The 19,099-nt window shown below is 43.2% G+C and overlaps 1 protein-coding gene across 2 annotated transcripts in view; it reads left to right on the top strand.

Annotated features, from left to right (window-relative positions):
* The window catches only part of PRKAR1B (protein kinase cAMP-dependent type I regulatory subunit beta), a 122,520-nt gene that overhangs the window by 89,722 nt on the left and 13,699 nt on the right, over positions 1–19,099 (top strand). For both annotated transcript variants that reach the window (XM_090024732.1, XM_090024731.1), the window contains exon 9: positions 3,056–3,177. In XM_090024732.1, coding sequence (XP_089880858.1) covers positions 3,056–3,177 — 122 coding nt within the window. The remainder of the gene's footprint in view (positions 1–3,055; positions 3,178–19,099) is intronic.

The raw sequence follows: 19,099 nt of genomic DNA, 5'->3' as shown, positions 1-19,099 counted from the left end.
AACAGGTGAGAAACTTCTTACAAGAACGATGTAGTCCTGTATATGTATTTATGTGGGCTAGCAAACTAACACCAGGAATCTAAATGGGTCGAACTTTTTTCTTCCATGTCTTTTATAGCCTCTGTCTCACATTCTTAAAACATCTGTTTAGCTTCTTGCCATAGGATTTTGTTTCCCTTTGATTAATATGATAGCCACGAAATATGGACGTGTTCTCAATGGCCTTCAGTAGGACAAACAGCAAATCTCTAATGTCTGTCCAGTTTATCACCATTAGGAGAATAAAAACTTCTAATAAGGACAATGGTTTTAGAGTCTAACAGATGGTAAAATGAAATGTCAATTCTGTAGAAAACACATCAGGTCCTTGAAGTCCATCTATGGCTACTTTTTTAAGAAAGTTAAATCAATATATTGTATAATTCAGTAAAACTCATCATGATTTCTATTTAAAACTTTGATGTTTGTGCATTTAGTTATTCTTCTGCCATTTTAGCTATCTCTCAGAAACTTGAAAAGAAGGAACACTTTTTGAAAACGTACTTGAACTTTTCAATAGATCTCATGCCAGAAATTTGCAAGAAATTACACTTATATTCTTAGAATAAGGTCAGGTAAATCATTCACTTAACTATATAGTTTTCACCTCTTCCACAGCAGAATGCAAAAGTACCCTTCTTCATTAACCAACTTAAATCTTCTTCAATTAACAGTACAAATTATGCCAAATTAGATAAATGTTCCAAGCAAATAAGCCCTGCACCTGCATTAATGAGGTACAATTATATCAAGAAGACATTAAAAATCAATTTCAGAGTGACATTATTGAACGATGAATTCTCTTAAGGATGGAGGTTGGCAGTGTACCCGAAGTGCGCCAGCGCTTCACAAACCTCCCATTGACTTCAGTCAGCCACTTCTTGAAATGTGTTTGGGATTACAATATGCATTTTACCCTAGGAAGGACTAAGTAGAAACTTCAGGTTTTGGAACTTTTTCTTTTATAAATTCAAAAAGTCAGTAAGCAACATAATGCATTATTGTGGGAGTGTTGAGGATTTAGCTGAAATGTCTAAGAATATTTCATGTATCTAAACAGTAAGTGACAGCTGGCAAACTCAGCAGTTATTTTAGTAATCTCGGCTAAGAGCACCAACAAATCAACCCAATCTTCTACCTTAATCTGGTCAGAACTCAGTAATTTCTTGAAGTAAACACTTAGCTTGGATTTTAAATATAACTTTTCCAGGTTTGAGTACTTGCTCTAACTAGTCATCTATGACATTTTAGAAGCAATGTTTAAAAAAAAGAAAAATAGCCCTCATCATTTGCATTCAAGTTTATTTAGATTATGAGTAGCTGTTTTGGTACATAGAGCAAGAGATGAGCAAATTATGACTTTGAATTCTTTCCTCTCAGACTGTTGAAATATAAAATGATAATTTGATTAAAAATATTTAGAGATTATAAAATTTGCCTAAAATCTGCTTTAGCTGCATGTTTGAGTATAACTCTGGAACTGAAAGAGCTGTAAAGAGTTTCAGTGCCTCTGTAAACTTTTGATTTGTGGGTAACATTAAATAATGCATTTGTAGTAGTACAGTCCCTTTAGACAAGAGAGAGACTTCGTGACTAGAGCTACAATTAGCTTTGAATTTTTCATAAAGCCAACTGAAGAAAAAGTTTAAAGGACTCTTTCTTTTCTTTGTTAATTACTGAATTCCTTTTTTTTAAATCAGAAAGCCAGTTCTTCCACTCTTTACAAAAGGGTTTTATGCATACTTGTAATCAAGCAGTAAGTACACTTTTTGAATATCATACGAGCATTATTTTTTTAAAAGGGCTTAAACTGATGTTTTCATAATAAAGGCTATAAATGTTCTGGAAAAGTGTATTATTAAGTGACCATGGCAGAAAGAAATGGAACCATTATTTTTCACACAAGGATGAGGAAATGTATTACTTAAAAATACTAAGAGTTACAAGTGCCAGGTATCTCCAAAGTATTGACAACTATTTTGGCCACATGATTTTATTAGACCCAATGCATACCTCTGATTCAGGTCTCACTTTATTTCATTTGAAATGATCAAGGACAGCAACAAAACTGTCTTTTCTATAATATTTCTAAATAGTGTCTGGTAGAATTTATCAAGACTAGGCCAGATTCAGTCCAGACCTTAGCAGGTATGACTTCAAGTAATTCAGACTATGACCCTACTAACTCTAATTAGCATGAATGAATAACGTTGCGTTATAAGCCATTTTAATGTTTTACTGGCAAATTTTGCTTTGAGGATGTAGAACAATTTTAGTCAAGCCGAGGTGAATAAGAGATCTTTCCCATTGGTCAAAATTGCTTCCAGTATTGGGTTGTAATCTTGATATAGTACCTAGGAGCCCAATCCTGCTACCATTCATAGTGATGTGAGTTTGTCATTGGCTTAAATGGGAGAGTAATATCACCCGTGAACCAAATTTTCATCTCACAGCGGCTCATTTGAACTGGTGAAGAAGGAGGCTATAACTAACCCCCTACAAAGCCCCCCAGCAGGGACTAGCTCCCACATTATGTTAAGATATCAGGGGTTACCCTTGTACCAAACGTCATGCCCAGTCTGGTGCTGGCAGCTAAATCAGAAGAAAGGGGATCTCCATCCTACTTGTTCTTAAGCCAATATGTGGGGCTCATCTACAGCAAGGGGATCTTAAAACAAGTCCCAGGCTGCTCTGATTCACTGCAGGGTCAGAGGTAGCACAGACCACACCACAGAATTGGGCAGCCATAACCATCTTTTACAACTTTTTTTATGATTTATTGTATCTTGGCCATTAGTAATCACACAGATATTAAATATCCTCATGTGTCCTGAGGAAAGGCTCAGGAAGAATGCATGGATGAAAGCAAGCAAGCCAGCAGCATTTGTTTTTATTTTTCTATCTACTATTTCTTTTAAAACACCAGCAGAAGTATCAGAGCCCTTGTGTTAGGCACAAATCTTGTGGCGAAGGTAGATATTTTAACCATAGATATCTATGATCTTCACTATTTTAGAATCGCTGGACAAATGGGAACGACTGACAGTAGCGGATGCTTTAGAACCTGTCCAGTTTGAAGACGGAGAAAAAATCGTGGTGCAGGGGGAGCCAGGTGATGACTTTTTCATCATTACAGAGGTAAGTCTGGCCTCAAGATAGAATTTTCCTTTGTGTGGGAATGATCATGCTACTGTATAGAAAAAAGCAGGGCCAAATTTAATCTCAGTTATTCCATCATAAAGCTGGAATAACCACTAAAAGCTGCAGAGTTATGCCAGGTGCAGCGATGATGAGAACTAGGGTCACTGGCTTTGTAGTTGCAGATCTGGAGCAGCTGTGTAATAACCTAAGAATACCAACATGAAATAATTTCACAATTACTATCTGCAACCTGGTCAGTGAGGAGAGTTATTGTATAGCTGTATTTGGATTTTAGACCTTCCTATGCTAAGGTACTGGCCTTCGTGATTTCATCCCTGCATGCCCGAGCAATATTCTTATACTCCTCCCTAGTCATCTGTCCAAGCTTTCACTTCCTGTAAGCTTCCTTTTTGTCTTTAAGCTTATTGAAGAGTTCTCTGCTAAGCCAACCTGGTTGCCTGCCATATTTGCTATTCTTTTTGCACACTGGGGTGGGTTGTTCCTGCGCCGTCACTAAGATCTCTTTAAAACACAACCAGCCACCTTCCAACAAACATTTTGGAGAGAATGTTATAAAGGGTGAGCTGTTAGCTATAAAGATGACTTCTCATCTCCAAACCCCAAAGTTACACAGCTGCTTTGCCAAAGCTGGGAACCCTACAGCTCAAAGCTTACCCTAAATGTTGAAAAGGACTGAGAGAGGAAGTGTAGGAGGAAGTATGACAGAAGGTCTGGCAGGAGTGGTCTGAAACAGGAGGAGCTTTCCATGGAGTGGTAAGAGAAAGATAGGCAGGTATATATAAATAGATGTGTATTTGTTTAAGATAATTTTCTCTGGAATGCTTCCGTTCTAAATAAAACATAGTTGGCTTTAAGAAAGCAGTCTGGTCACTGGTTACCGCTGGGCATCTCTCTTAGAGGGAACTGCAGGCACTGATCAGACTTGGGCCTCCAGTTCATGCCTGGAGGCTGCAGCCCAAGGCCTGGTCTAAGTAGCAGAATCACGTGATTCGTTTGAGAGAAGTGACAGCTTGAGATCTAAGTTGGGGAGGAGGTAATCGAGGGCACCACGATTGGTCAGGGAGACAGACCAGAAAGTAGGACAGGTGATCACGGTCACTTATTCCTTTACTTTGTCCAAAACCAAATCTGAAGGGCTGAAACACTTTCTCACATGGACTGGCAGACTAATAAGGTGGTTGAAAATACTGACATCCTTTGGGAAATCATCTGATACTTCCTTTTCAGCTACTTTTTCTCTCTTTTGCCTTCCGAGCAAACAGATGTTCTTCCATGCTCTCCTGAAAGAAATATTTTGATATACTGTCTCTGTCTCTCTCTCTCTCTCTCTCTCTCTGTCTTCCTCTCACTACTTCTATTTTGAGGAGATAACTGCAGAAAGATTTTGGAGAGGATTGTACTAAAGATAGCAAAGCAAGTTTAGGATGTGACTATATTCTTACTATATAAGAAAATCCAGCTTCACAGATCTGGAAGCAGGAGTTTTGGGTACTTGTGGATTTTGGGGCAGGTGCCTGTGTGCAAGAGGGCCAGTATTTGACTCATAAGCAGGATACTGTGTATGAAATGCTGTGCGGGGTTTATATGAGGGTGCAGAAGAACTCATGTCATTGTGGGCCCAGTTTTCAATCTGACTTCTCTTATGGTGCCTGCCAAATTGTCAGTGTCAATAGCACTTGCATGTCAAATCAGTAGCTAAGTGACATTAATTACGCCCAAAAGACAAGGCTGAACAACAGCCGTGGATAAAAAAAAAAGGGCTGGGGACAGAAATTTGTCAGGGAACTTATTTTTACCTAATAAAGAACAGCAAGAACTCAGTTTCTTTTTAGAATGGCAGCATGTACATTCCAGCAAGTCTTACTAACATTTCTGTAGCTCCACGGGGCTATACAGCGTAAACTGATTTCCTGAGCCATCAGATCCCATGTGGAAAATTGGCAGCGTGCTTAAGAATCACCAAAGGTCTTTATTTTCCTTCTCTTTACTGAACAGCTGCTACGACTTGAATGAGTAGTAAAGTATTAGTGCTGTATACTTATCTCTCTTCATCACTCCCTCCGTTGATTCATCCATGCCCTCCTCAAAGTCTACATGTTTTTTCCTTTGGAAGCCACCTCTGGTTTTTTGTGCATTCAAAAATGAAAGTGTTGCACTAGTTATTTCATATACAACTGTAACATGCATACTTGCTTCTTCTGAGATGGTTCGCTCTTTGTTCTCACCTTCATTTTACAGGGATTTTGGGCTTAGATACAAAACTTTTCTTCAGGAGCTGTGATCAGAACTATGAGGAAAAAAATAGTTTTCAAACTTTGATTGAAAGCGGCTTGGCTGGTTTGTTGTTACTTATATCCAAAAAATTACAGGATTTTTTATGTACGTGGACTTTTATCTCAAAGCACACTGCGAATGTTACCAGTTGATTTGTGTGCTATTAATCCAGGGATCATTTTACCTGCTGCTGAAATGGAGCCACCTGAGCATGAGATATAGCAGTTTCAACCATTCACAGCAATTTTGGACCTGATATTAATTCCTTATTATTATGCATCATAGGTACACATGGCATACCTTAGAAAAGGCAGTAGCCACTGAGCCTTTGAAATAATAGGGGCTTTCTTTTTCAGAGACTTAAGTCCCAAAAGGCAGGCTCATATTGTACAACATTTCCCAGTTCTCTCACCCTAATACTTGCATTTTAAATAATTAGCATTGTGGTTTTTGTTAACCCACTGAATTCATCAGCCATGTTTCATTCTCTAGTATGGTTTTGATGTGCTAGCATTCCAAGTATGTTGGCTCTTCAGATGGAAAAGCCAACATACTCCATGGGTGCATCTATGAGAAACGATATGTTGCCATAGCAATGAGGTATGGCGACGTAGCTTGTTGCTATGGTGATGTAGCATTGGTGAGGACGAACTGTGATGCTGACACTACTGCACAGTAGCAACGAACAGTTGGGGTCAGAAGTGACCTGTATGCTGCCAGGACTGTGAAGCAACAGTGGTTACTACGCAGTTGTTTAGTACTTACTTCAGTAAGTACTTGATTTAGTAAGTACTAAATTACTGTGCAGTAACAATTGTGCAGTTTAGGGGCACATGTAGACGTGCCCCAGGAATGGTAACTGACTGGTGCTACTATGCCTGATGAAACATATATATTCAGCAGTGCTTAAGTCCCACTACCAATAGTGGTGCAATCAAATTTTCACTCTGCAGGAAAATCTGAAAGCCTGCTACAAATTTAACCGAGAATAGTACCATATTTTGTTGCAAACTACATACACTTTTCCCCCCCCAGATCACCACCTGGTATTGGGGTGCAACTATTAAACAAGAAGCTGATTTTCTGCCCACAGTAGAAGCAACCTGCTTTGATTCCTGCTTCAAAGGGCAGCAGCTGCTGCATTACTATTCAGGCAGCTGAGGCAGTCAGTTCACTTAATGCCTCAATGTTCTTCACTTCACAAAGTTGTTAACAACCATTCTCTCTTTTTTAATGGTCTTGATGTTCCAGCAGTCTTTCTTAGGGCAATTTTGCTGCTGTCCCTCATCTCTTTCTTCCTATTTCACAGCCTTGGAGACACTTTAGCTGTTTTTAGAATCATAGATATACCCATGGAGACCAGTCTTCAGCATTAGGTAGGATTTTAGCTTTAGTTTATTAGGAAAGGGAGGATGATTCAGCTGAAGATTAGGCTCTGTCTCTGCTATAGGTAGCCCTAACTCCGGGAAAAAAAATCTTTTTTTCTGCATTCTGCCTTCTAAAAACCAGGTATATATTATTTTCCGGAGCATGTTGTATACAAGAAAATATGGTGTTCTCTAGTTAGGCTATATCTACAGGATTTATATCCATCAGTAATGTTCTTGTTCTGTTGATGGTGTTCTGGCTCTTCCATTGTTCATTCACTCTTGTTGAATTGCAGCTGTTAATCTTCAGGCTTTTTTTTGGTTTGTTTCATGGCACTTTCAACAGTTGGGCCCGCATTCAGGAAAGCATCTTGGTGATGCAGTGCTATCTATATTATGCGATACTAAGAACACATTTAGGCTCCTTAATGTTATCAGGGATCCCATCTCTAAGGGTATTTCTGAATACAAATGGAATAATGAGGCACCATGGTACTTTTCCAGAACAAGGCCTTGGTCTTTTTTTCACTGGCATATTTGTCACACCCATTTCAACAGGGAAGACACAAGGTCCATTTCTGTCCTTATTTATACTTGTGCACTCTCATTGGCCAGTGAGATTACATGTATGTGACAAAAGTAAGACAAGCTCTTGTTATATTGTAAGCAGGAATAAAGCTTATCCTTCTTAGTAAATGGCTGTGAGATCTTGGGAAAAGGAGTGCTAGGAAACAGCCCATCATTATCTACCCAAACTTTACTGGAGTGGGAACTGAGGTGCGTTATTAATCATGGATGTTTAGGTAGGACCTAAAAGCTTCAAGCTGTTGGGGGCTCTTGTGTTAAGCATTATACAAATGAGTTGTAAATGACTGTCCTTAGATCAACGTGGGGTTCAAGTGACTCATTGCACACAGTTATAGAGGGTGTGTCTACATGTGCCTCTTTTAAGTGGGCTTAACCTAAAATTGCCATTTTTAAAGTGCATTAAGGGTGTATATCCACACACGTGTGCCCTTAATGCACCTTAAAAATGGTGATTTCAGGCTATTTGAGCCTAAATTTGATACCTGCTGTGCCAGCTGTAGGTGTTGTATGGCTTATGACCCCTCCCCAGGGATTGCCGACCTACTGGTGTTGACAAGGTCGGGACCTAGGTTCGGCCATTCAGTTCGCCTTTGGAGTGTTGTATTTTTTGCCCACCATGAGTTTGATGTAAAATCTTTTAGGAGGCAGTTCTATGCAGACGACCTTTTAGATCCCTTACCCTGTTCTCTTTGTGGGGCTCCAAGCCTCCCCTGTACTCTACCCTGGACATGTCCTGTCTCAGACAAGGATGAACATTGTTGAAACTACCAGATGACCCTAATAATGCATACTGTCCTAAGCAGCCATTGTAGTAGGGGATTTACCGGGGTGACCCCTTTTTGGTCTCCGAACAGTCAGTAATCCACAGCTGCTTGACTGAATTGACTTGGTACTCAAAACAGAGATCAGTATCTAGTTTCATAGTTTCTAGGGTTGGAAGGGACCTGAGTAGATCATCTGGTCTGACCCCCTGCCATGGCAGGAAAGAGTACTGGGGTCAAACGACCCCAGCAAGGTGTTCATCTAACCTCCTCTTAAAAAACCCCAGGGTAGGAGCCTGCACCATTTCTCTTGGAATTTGGTTCCAGATCCTAGCCGCCCTGACTGTGAAGTAGCGCCTCCTGATATCTAGCCTAAACCTACCCTCTGTCAGCTTGTGACCGCTATTCCTGGTCACTCCTGGCAGTGCTCAGGGGAACAGGGACTCTCCCAATGCCTGCTGATCCCCCCCTAACTAGTTTATAACAGGCCACTAGATCCCCCCTCAGCCTTCTCTTTTGGAGGCTGAACAGGTTCAGGTCCCGTAGCCTCTCCTCATAGGGCCTGCTCTGCTGCCCCCTGATCATACGAGTGGCCCTCCTCTGGACCCTCTCCATGTTGTCCACATCCCTCTTGAAGTGCGGCGCCCAGAACTGGACGCAGTACTCCAGCTGCGGCCTGACCAGTGCCGCATAGAGGGGGAGGATCACCTCTTTGGACCTGCTCGAGATGCATCTGTGGATGCATGACAAGGTACAGTTGGCCTTCCTGACTGCCTCCCCACACTGCCGGCCCATGTTCATCTTGGAGTCAATGACGACTCCAAGATCCTTTTCTGCCTCCGTGCTGACAAGAGGGGAGTTCCCCAACCTGTAGGTATGGTGCCGGTTGTTCCTCCCCAGGTGCATCACCTTGCACTTATCTGTGTTGAATCCCATCCTATTCTCATCCTCCCACCCTTGTAACCTGTCTAGGTCCGATTGTAGCCCATTGCTTCCTTCTAGTGTGCCCACATCCCCCCACATCTTAGTGTTGTCAACAGATTTGAACAGGGTGCTTTTTACCCCCTCGTCCAAGTCACTGATGAAGATGTTGAACAGTGCAGGCCTGAGGACCGAGCCCTGCAGAACCCCACTGCCCATGTCCTTCCAGGTTGAGAAGGACCCATCCACCACCACCCTCTGGGTGCGGCCCTCCAGCCAGTTGGCGACCCATTTGACTGTGTGGGTGTCGACTCCGCAGTCACCCAGTTTCTTAATGAGAACGGGGTGAGAGACGGTGTCAAAAGCCTTCCGGAAGTCCAGGAAGACGATGTCCACTGCTACCCCTGCATCTAATGATTTGGTGATCTGATTGTAAAAGGCCACCAGATTGGTCTGACAGGACCTGCCACTGATGAACCCATGTTGATTGCCCCTAAGCATGCAGTCCCCTGCTGGCCCTTCGTGGATCTACTAATGCCTTACGTCAATATCATCAAAACATGCCCTTCCCACCAGGGGTCCTTTTGGGCCATGGGCTTCACAGGCCTTATTCCTGCTGCTTGAGACTTCCTTACCTCAGTTCAACTAAGCTCTGGTGACCCTTAGTCCTTGGTCAGGGATCTGAAATAACTACTCTGGGGCTGCTGATAGCACCTCTTCTTTCAGTATGCTACAAAGCCAGGGTGTAGGGATCTGCCCCAAGCTGAGCTCTGACCTCTGGGTCAGACCCTAACCCTTGAGAAGCTAATAGTGTCCCAGCTTTGGGTTTTTCTAGCCAGTCTTTTTCCAGCCAGGATTCCTCTGACCTGAGAGTTGTTGTGTCTCCACTCATTTGTCTGCAAGCATTGCTCCCTGGTCCAGTGGTTGCTGGTTCCTGTAATTGGTGCTCTTCCGAGCTCCGTGCCCTTTGGGGCTAGCTGCTTTGCTTCAGTGGCTGGCTGCTCCCTGCCTGGGAACTGCTCAGCCTGCTCTCTCCGCTGCACACTGCTGCCACTATGTCCCTATCTGGGGCCGGAAATACTTTCCCCGGCATTCTCCCCACCAGCCTGGAGCCTCAGGCTACTCCAGAAGCATCTGGATGTCTCCCAGATGCTGGTCGTCTTACTCTCTCTCTTATCCTCTTTCACACCTGTATAAAGCAGGTATCAAATTTAGGTGCAAATAGCTAAGTTGCTTTAACGCATGTGTAGACACGCTAATGCACATTAACTCAGAGTGTGTCAATGGACACATGTTGTGTTAACGGACATTAGCATGTCTGCACGTGAGCTAATGTGACTTAGCTATTCACACCTAAATTGTCCACGTGTAGACACCTGCCTAAATCGCTTTAATGAGCCTTAAGCAAAGGCACATTAAATTTAGGCGCACGTAAATACACATGTATACATGCTCAGAGTGAATGAAAGTCACAGCTGAGATGAGAAACCTGACCCATGCCTAGCAGAACAGGGCCCACTTCTCCCAATGGCACTTACCAGAAACAAAATTTGAAACCATGGTATTTAAAATGCCCAGAGCCACATGTACTGTAGGCAGGAGAGGTATCATTAACCACATTTACATATGGGAAGCAGAACAGGGTGGTGGGTTGTTTTCTTTATTTTAAATATAATGGTAGAAGTATGTCTCCAACAATACCAGGACAGCTAACTTTGTTTTCATCTTGAACATGTAGTGACTGCACTGCTTGTATTACATGGCCGCATCATTTTCCATTTAAATCTACAACCAACAGGCTCCATCAGCATTTTTGGAAATATAATTTTAATATTTAATTGCTATGAAAAAAGGTGAATATTTTGTAAAAATTTTCAGACCATACTCCCTCATTTAGAATACAACAAACAATGGTAAACATCCTTAAGGAAAGATTAACCGCTAGTCCTAAATTTATTTACAACTAGATTGAAACGATTTAGTAAAAAAAGTACAAATCCCCTGAAGTTTCTGTATTTTCAGACATTTCCAGATCTTGTTTCTCATTATGCTTTTCACACAACAAACTCTGGCTTTCCCAGACTAGACAGATGTGGAATGTATCTGCTGGATTCCAAGGTCACGGAATTATCCCATATGAGATTCCTGGCACAGAGGTGAAAAAGTTTAAGCACCATGCAACAATTGTTGCCATAAAGAATTATAGTTTGGCAAGCATAAATCATAACAGATGTACAGTTTCTAACAAATAAATTTGTAGGGATATCTTACACTGCTACACTGTGTACCCAGCACTAGGGAGGTTTTATTCATCTGACTTCAGATAAAGCAAATATTTTCAGCTGCCTCTTAAACTGGTAACCTGCACAGGCATGTGGGTTTTGCCAAGTTAAAGAATTGGGAAAACATCTTAAATAAAATGTTATTCAAATGGGGCCTGGTTCTCCTCCCCTTGAATTCAATGAGTGTTTTGCCATTAATCTTAGTTGGTTCAGGATCAGGGCTAGGATACAAGGAGGAAAGAATGGCTATCATTGTCTGCCATCCAGGCTACTGCGAAAGTTAATAGACCGTAGTAGTAACAGAGGAAGTAGTTTTCATACACTGTGAATCCAGCCCCAAATGGGGCCAGAAGAAAGCTGTCTGATTCAGCTGGCAGAAAAGGTGGGCTCCACAGCTGGGAAGTGCCATGCTGGGCTTCTCAGCTCCCACCCTTCCCCATGTCAGATCCTTTGGATTTACTTATTACTAAGCACCATATATGGCATGGACTTATGTCATGGAACTCCACTGAGAATGCTCAGTGAGGCATCCAATATCAGTTCATTTGAGAGCTGACCATGGCTGATTGGTAACTGAACTGCTGCCATCTACCCATGGTTGCCTGCAAAGCTTGGAGCAGCTTAAGAAACACACGCTCAAAGGAAAAAGGAGGCAGCAAGAGAAGTAAAAAGTTGAGAGTACTGCCAAGCTGGAGTCAGGCTGGACAACTTACTGAAGCTTTTTGTATGGGCTTTTTACTACCCCCCAACCCTGCTGAGTACTTTGAAGCATAGCTGGGCATAAACCAAGGACATGGAACTGCATGATATGGATGAGATCCTAATAAATATAGCTCATCTACAAGCCCAGCATCAAGGGCAGGCAGCTTGATATAAAAATGGAAAAAATTCAGGGAAAACTGGAAACTGTATTAGATATATATGTAATGGGCAGCGTCAAATGGGATGGAAGTCTACAATACCATTCTGTTGTAAAAATGTTTGGGTTTAGTTCCAGAGGGTGCATCTCTATTAGATGCTTTACTGTGCAGTAGCATAACCAGCGTGTGTCTACACATGCACATGCTTACTGTGCAGTAAACCTCGTTAATTGTGAGTAAATTTGCTACCTGCAAATGCAAGTAGCAGATTTACTTGTGATTCTTACTGCACAGTAGTGCTCGTGTAGGCACTTGAGTGGGAGCAATTTTGCTTCGGATCAGTTGGCCACTGGGGACGGGAGATTGCTCCCTGCCCTGGGAGCTGCCGGCTGCCAGGGCAGGCTCTGCCATCAGAGCCCTGTTAGGGACTGTCCCCAGCAGCAGGGAGCTCCAAGCCCGCTGCTCCAAGATTGTGATTGAGGAGCAGGGACTGGGAGATCCTTATCTCCCAACCCCCTGCTTTGTCATTGTGATCAGGGAGTGCCCCAGGCTGGCAATTGCTTATCTCCCAACACCAGGTCCAGGATCTCCCAGCACTGGACCTGTGACTGCAGAGCTGGTACTGAGAGCTCCCTGCTGGCAGGGGGTGAGAAGCCTGTTCCCTGCCTAGCTTTGTGAGCATGGAGCTAGATAGTGAACAGGTTTCTCAGCCTGTTCCTCACTCAGTTCCTCAGCTTGTTCCCCATCCAGTTCTGCGATTGTGGAGCTGAGTGGGGAACAGGCTCCCCAGCTTCACCCCATGATTGCGGAGCCGGGGCCAGGAAATGATCTGGTTGGGGCAGGTCCCAGCCTCGTGCCCCAATCAGGGGATCGAGGCACGGGGCTTGGGAAGAGTTATGGGGGTCGGATAGGTCCCAGCCCCCTGTCCTGATCTGCCATTCAGGCAGCTAGTAGTGAGCTAGCTGCTAGCTGCCCCACTGGTGAATCAGGGCAGGGTGCTGTGACCTGCCCCTCCCCTGCAGCTCGTTCCAAGCCCCCTGCCTCTAAATAGGGAGCCAGGGCCAGGAGCTAACTCCTGCTGGGGCAGGGGAACATTTTCCTGCCCTGGCAGCAGGAAACCGCCCCCTTCCCCACCTCCCCCCTCCAGGGGTCAGGGTGCAATGTCCAAGCCCTGGCCAGAAGACAGGCCCAGTGCTCCTTGCTAGCCGCTGGGCTAACACCCAGGTGGAGCCTAGAGCTCTCCCCATTGGCATCAGGGGCCCACTGCAGGGTCCCAGGAAGCAGGAACAATTTGCTGCCATTAGCAGCAAATCTGCTTCCAGTTTCCTGCACATGTAGACACCTGTCCAGGAGCATTTACTCACAAGTAGTTTACTCACGAGTAAACTGTTCCCACATCAAACGCATGTGTAGACACACCCAGAGCAAGCATGATACAAACCTCCTTTGTAAAGTACTTTGAGATCTACTGATGAAAATTACTGGGTTAGAGCTAGAGTTCTTACTCTTACTCAGAATTGTCTTAGTGGGTAGAAAAGAAGTCGCAACATCTGGATTTAGGATTCTGTGCTTACCTCTACTGTCGATTCACTAAAAAGGCAACATTTTAATTACAGTTCTCTCATCAGTAATGGGGATAAGAATTTGAACAATACTATCCAGTGTTGAGTGAAAGCCTCACATGAAATATGCTCTATACATACTAAGAGACAGATTCTGTTACACTTGCTAGGTATTTAAGTAGAACTTACATTTGAGCGCCTGAATGTCATCCTTTTTCACTAAGACTAAAATGAAGGTGCATTGTAAAAGTAGACATGCTAGGAGTTTTCTAGGCACTTGAGCAGGGTAGAATAGGATTGCACTTAGACACATAAGCCCCATCCCCATGAGTATGTACATCCAGGGGTGTGAATTTTCTGTGGGACAAACAGCAGCGTTACATACTTGCCTCTGGTGTCATGTCCTCTGGCATGCAGCAGAGTAACGTAGGTGGGGTAGGGGGTGCTGGGGACAGTGCATGTGCTGAACCCAGCAGCCTTACCTGGGGTCCTGAGGACTTCGTGAGACAACAGCAGTGCTGAGCTGGCCCCTTGGAGCCTGGCTGCCAGCCAGAGTGTGACTGGCCTGCTAGGCTCCAGTTTCTGGCAGTGCACGCTGCTGGCATGTGCAAGGTACTGCTTGTTTTAGTGGCAGGTTTTTTTACCCCGGGATCTCTCAGTTAAAAAAAATATCTCCACGATGCAAATTAGCAGCATGGTGAATGGGTGCATATGCACCATGTGCAGTTTGCGGCACCTCAAATGGGTTTGAGGCACCGTACTGTATGTGTGCACTCGTTGGGATGTGCTCAGGGTGTGTCTGCAGCATGGTGGCAGCGTATCCCAGCATCATATTTCTGAGCACTCCCTGTCCACATCCTTCTCACAGAGCTTCAGACATGTAAAACATACCAGTGAAGTTGCTCTGGGATCATCCCAGTGACTGCTCTCCAACATGCTGGAGACCAGTGTCTGCAAAGATACTTGGAAGGGGTACATGGCTGGGAACAGGTGGGAGAGGCATGTTGAGGAACATCCTTGCTAGGCCAGCACAGCCACTGGGCTATAGGTATAATCTTAGATTCATTTAGACACCCAGGAGATGGAATAGGGTCTAGTCTAAAGCATTTTTATATGTTTATTCTTGCTATCACCAGACACGCGAGAAAATGGTGCAGTTGTAAGAATTAGCAGCAATTACTTGTCTAAAGAAAAAAGACATTTTAGAATGAAGACAGACAGGCCTCTGCTTGGTGGAAATTAATTCACATGGATACTCAGAGCTCTGCTTGGACAGTTCATTTCAAAACATTTGTAACGATCACCTTGTTGACTTCAACTTTTTAAAATCAGGCCTATTGTTTGATGCTGCAATCTGAGCAGGGAACCGTTGCAAAGCATTGTGATTGCTGAAAACACACTTGAGATTACAGGCCTGTCGGGTGAAAGCAGTGTTTTTCTAAAACAGCCGGGACATTCTTGACACTACGGGGAAAGGGGGGGCGGGCTGGTCTCTTCCTGTTTAAATCCTAGTTTGGTAGAAGGGTGTTAGTAAACCATTTGCACCATGGTAACAAGTGCCAGTGTGGCGTGTAGCCATGAGAGGTAAGGATTAAAAGTGGCCACTTTCTTTCAAGATTAGGCATTTGTGTTGTAAAGGGAACCTTGGGTATTATTGCAAAACAAGCTTCTGAAAATTTATGGGGGAAAAGCTGTTTAAAAAAGAAAAGAAAAATAATGGTCCAATTGTTTCCTGCTTTAAATCGTTGCTCTTTGACTTTCTAACCTGAGAGAGACCCCTTTGGCACATACCCCTCCAACAAGCAGGAGAACTACAAAGTAAACTTCTTCCGTATGGTTAATGAAGTCACTGCCTTAGGCACACTCTGCTATCACACCTGATAATCTCTTTAAAAACATAGTATGATTAATTATTAATTAGGAAGATGAATGTTGTCTCAAAAAGGAGTTTCAAAGGCTGCAATCTGAACTGCTTAGTGTCACCCGGACTTTGTTGATACTGAATGTGTTTGTCAAGGGCTCTTCAGTGCACCAATTCCTAGTCTACCTAATACAGTAAATGAGAGGAATTAAAATAACATTACGTGCCTGAATTTCTTGGGCTTTAGGTACTTTTAGCAAGGGAATTGTTTGACGGGCCCTCGCAGGAAGGGGTGATTTTATTTCCATCTGGTATGACCCAGTTAGGTTCCATCCCTAGCTGAGACAGCACATAAGCACATGCTTAATTTTAATTTTATGTCATATGTCCTGTCGGAGCACTTCAAGCTAGGCAGGAGCTTAGGTGCTGTCTTGAAGAGACCTGTATTTAAGTAGGTGCCAAAATGTGTTGCTGGGCTCTGCAGTGCAACCCAGCAAAACCAGGTGTGAACCAGGGCCTGTTGAAGTCAATGGGAATCTTTCCATTGGTTTCCATGAATATTGGGTCAGAATCTGAATATGCAACTATGTATGCTGGAAGGCTCTGCGTAGTCCAGCTGTCCACGGTTTTAGGCCATCAGAGTACCCCACCTAGCCGTCTGATTGACAACCAAGCTCCATTATCCCCATTATCAGGATCATTTGCCCCCAGTGAACAAGAGAAAGAAAGGGGTGTTCCCTCAACCGGGGCCTATGCAAGAAAGTGCCAGGGGGTTGGTTTAAAGCCACTGGCTGCTCCTTCTCCTGTCCTGCCAGAAGGCCCAGAGACAAAGGCCTTGAATCTTCCCTATCAGCTGCCACAGCTTTTGGCTTTTCCTCCAGACTTCCCCTCTTTCCGCCTCCTCTCCTCACTCCTCCCGTGCTGTTGACCACCGCAGTGCAGTTACGTCGGGCGAATTCTGCAACCATCTGAAACCTGAGCAACAGTGCTGAATGGGTTGTCTTAATAATTTGCTACAACTGCCGATTGTGTGGACATTGCTTGATTATTACAGAAAGTCAGTACGTTTCAGATTTCATTGTTGGTGCGCGGTAGAAATCCTGACAGCTGTATTTAAGTTCCATAAGCTGCTGTATATCCCGGGCCTCCAGCACAAGCGGTAATTGTATGGTAACTCTGAGACAAAATGGGATATTAAAATGAAAGGTGTATAAATATGAAGAAGTACTTTTACTAACAGATTTTGTTAGCTGCTTGGCTGTCTTTATGAAGCTTGTTACTGTATTTTGTGAGCATTTCTCAGTCTTTACTATGTTGATCTTCACAACAAACTGGAAAGGTGCCATGATCCCCATGTTACAGATGGTCCCAGACAACAAAAATGGCAGCTAGGAATCGGTGCAGAGGTAGCCTAGTTGCTTTTACTTACCTTTGCAGATGTGACTTCTGCCAGCACTGGGGGTTATATATGGGAACCTTTACACTGCATCTGTGTCCCCCACAGGGTATTCTTGCTTTATCACCAAGTTCTTGCAGCTATGAAACAAAAAGTAGCTGCATTGCACTGGAAGATTGAATTTGAAATATTCCATAAGACTTAACGAGCAAACTCTTTTGCATACGCTAAACACAGGACACCATGTTTGCCTTAATGTTTTCTTAGTTCATTTCTGGTGTTTAAAATATCCAATAATCAAATCTGTAGAGAGTTGTGGTGTATACTGGAAATACCAACACACTGCGATGCTAGTAGCTTTGCTGTAGGCACTCCAGAAAATATTTTGAGAAAACTTGGGGGAAAATCTGGTGCAAAGATTGCAAATCCCATGTTAGTTGTTGGAGATTCCTTCCCTGATAGCTCCGTATGCACACACCATTCGTTTTTCACAAAGATAAAATATGTCATAATTTTCTCTTCATTTTCAGCATGGCCCTGACTTTATGTGTAGTTAATGCCTGGCCTAACTGTTTATTGAGTATGTTACTCATTGAGTACTTTTGAGTATGTTACTCATGCTCTTATAGGATATTGCTGTATTACACAAGACGTCTCCCTGAAATCAGAGGGATCAAGTCACACTAAGTCATAAAGTTCCCTTTACTGTGAGTAAGGATGGCCAGATCAGATAGTTTGCTTTTGAAGGCTTTCAGGACCCTCTCAGGATGTGTGTAAAGCCTTCTGGGATTGAAGCTGTAGCTTACAGACTGTGGCTCAAGCTATTTAGTCAACATGGCCAGTGTGCTTCAAATCTACATTTAAACTAAAGTCCCAGGAATAATAATTGCGGTCCCAGGAGTAATAATTCTGTTTTTACCGCACCGTGTTGCCTCCATACACATCAATGATAAAAGAATTGGAGATACACCTTTATAAACAATGTTCAAACAGGTGGGAAGGGGGTGGGGGCCAGTCTGTGGTGGAGCTCATCCATGTCTCTACATACATTTAAAACCATCCCTTAAAGGGATGCCTTTTATCCCGGGCCCATAAAGATGATATTGAGATAGCTAAAGATGGGCTGTAAGAGTCTGCCAGCCCCTTAGGGCAAAACTAGTTGCTTTATAGTGTAGATTGCCTTAGGACGTACAAAGCTCTTTCTGCCGGATTCTGCAGGCAAAGATTATTTTGGGGGCTGCTTTTCTCTGGATCCCAAAAACTGTCTCTTTCCATTACACCAGGTTCAAAAAAGTATTGGAAAGCCATGCAAAGAATTTACAAAGAAAAATTAAATTCCCCAGGGAAGGATCTCTGCAAGCCCCACTGCAAGTGTTTATCCCACTCCTACAGCAAAATCTACAGTTTGTTTGTTGCTTGGAAACTATTGCCCTTGCTGGCTGCAGCTGCTCACCCAGCCCTGGTCACAGCATTAGCTATGAGACTTTAATTATGATGTCTGTCTCAGGCTTTTGCTTGGTCTGGGTACTTCAGTATCTACAGAATGTTTTCACAAAGTAGCAGATGGTGGTAGGAGTAATTGGGCCATAAAACAACATTAACAGCTAAAAATGATTTTCACCAGAAAGAAGGTTGTGGTGGGGTGAGAGGGGGGGTTCAAAACTGTTTTCTTGTTTTCTGTCTTTTGCATTCAATATTGCCTGTGCTGTAGGTGGTAGCATTCAATCGTGTCTGCTCCCAAGACATGATAACTATTAAGGTCAGTCACAAATACGAACAGTTGATGAATAACCCATTATAGAGTCACTTTTATGTTGACTCAGTGGACATTTCCTGGCTTCAGAGAGAGTAAAGATAAAGGCTAGCTTTGTACAGGGAAAGAATCTTTAAAATGCAACATTTTTTTTTCTTTGTGACTTTTATTGCCTTGTAGGCTGACATGTCTGAAGGAGGAAAACAGTGCATTGTTGGCAGTAATCCATGGTGCTTGGCACAGACTGTCGTTAAAATCTGCCATTAGGATGAA

Source organism: Crocodylus siamensis, chromosome 12 (genome assembly GCF_052110815.1).
Source record: "Crocodylus siamensis isolate JL-2025a chromosome 12, ASM5211081v1, whole genome shotgun sequence".
Taxonomy (NCBI): Eukaryota; Metazoa; Chordata; order Crocodylia; family Crocodylidae; genus Crocodylus; species Crocodylus siamensis.
This window is presented reverse-complemented; position numbering and strand designations above follow the sequence as displayed.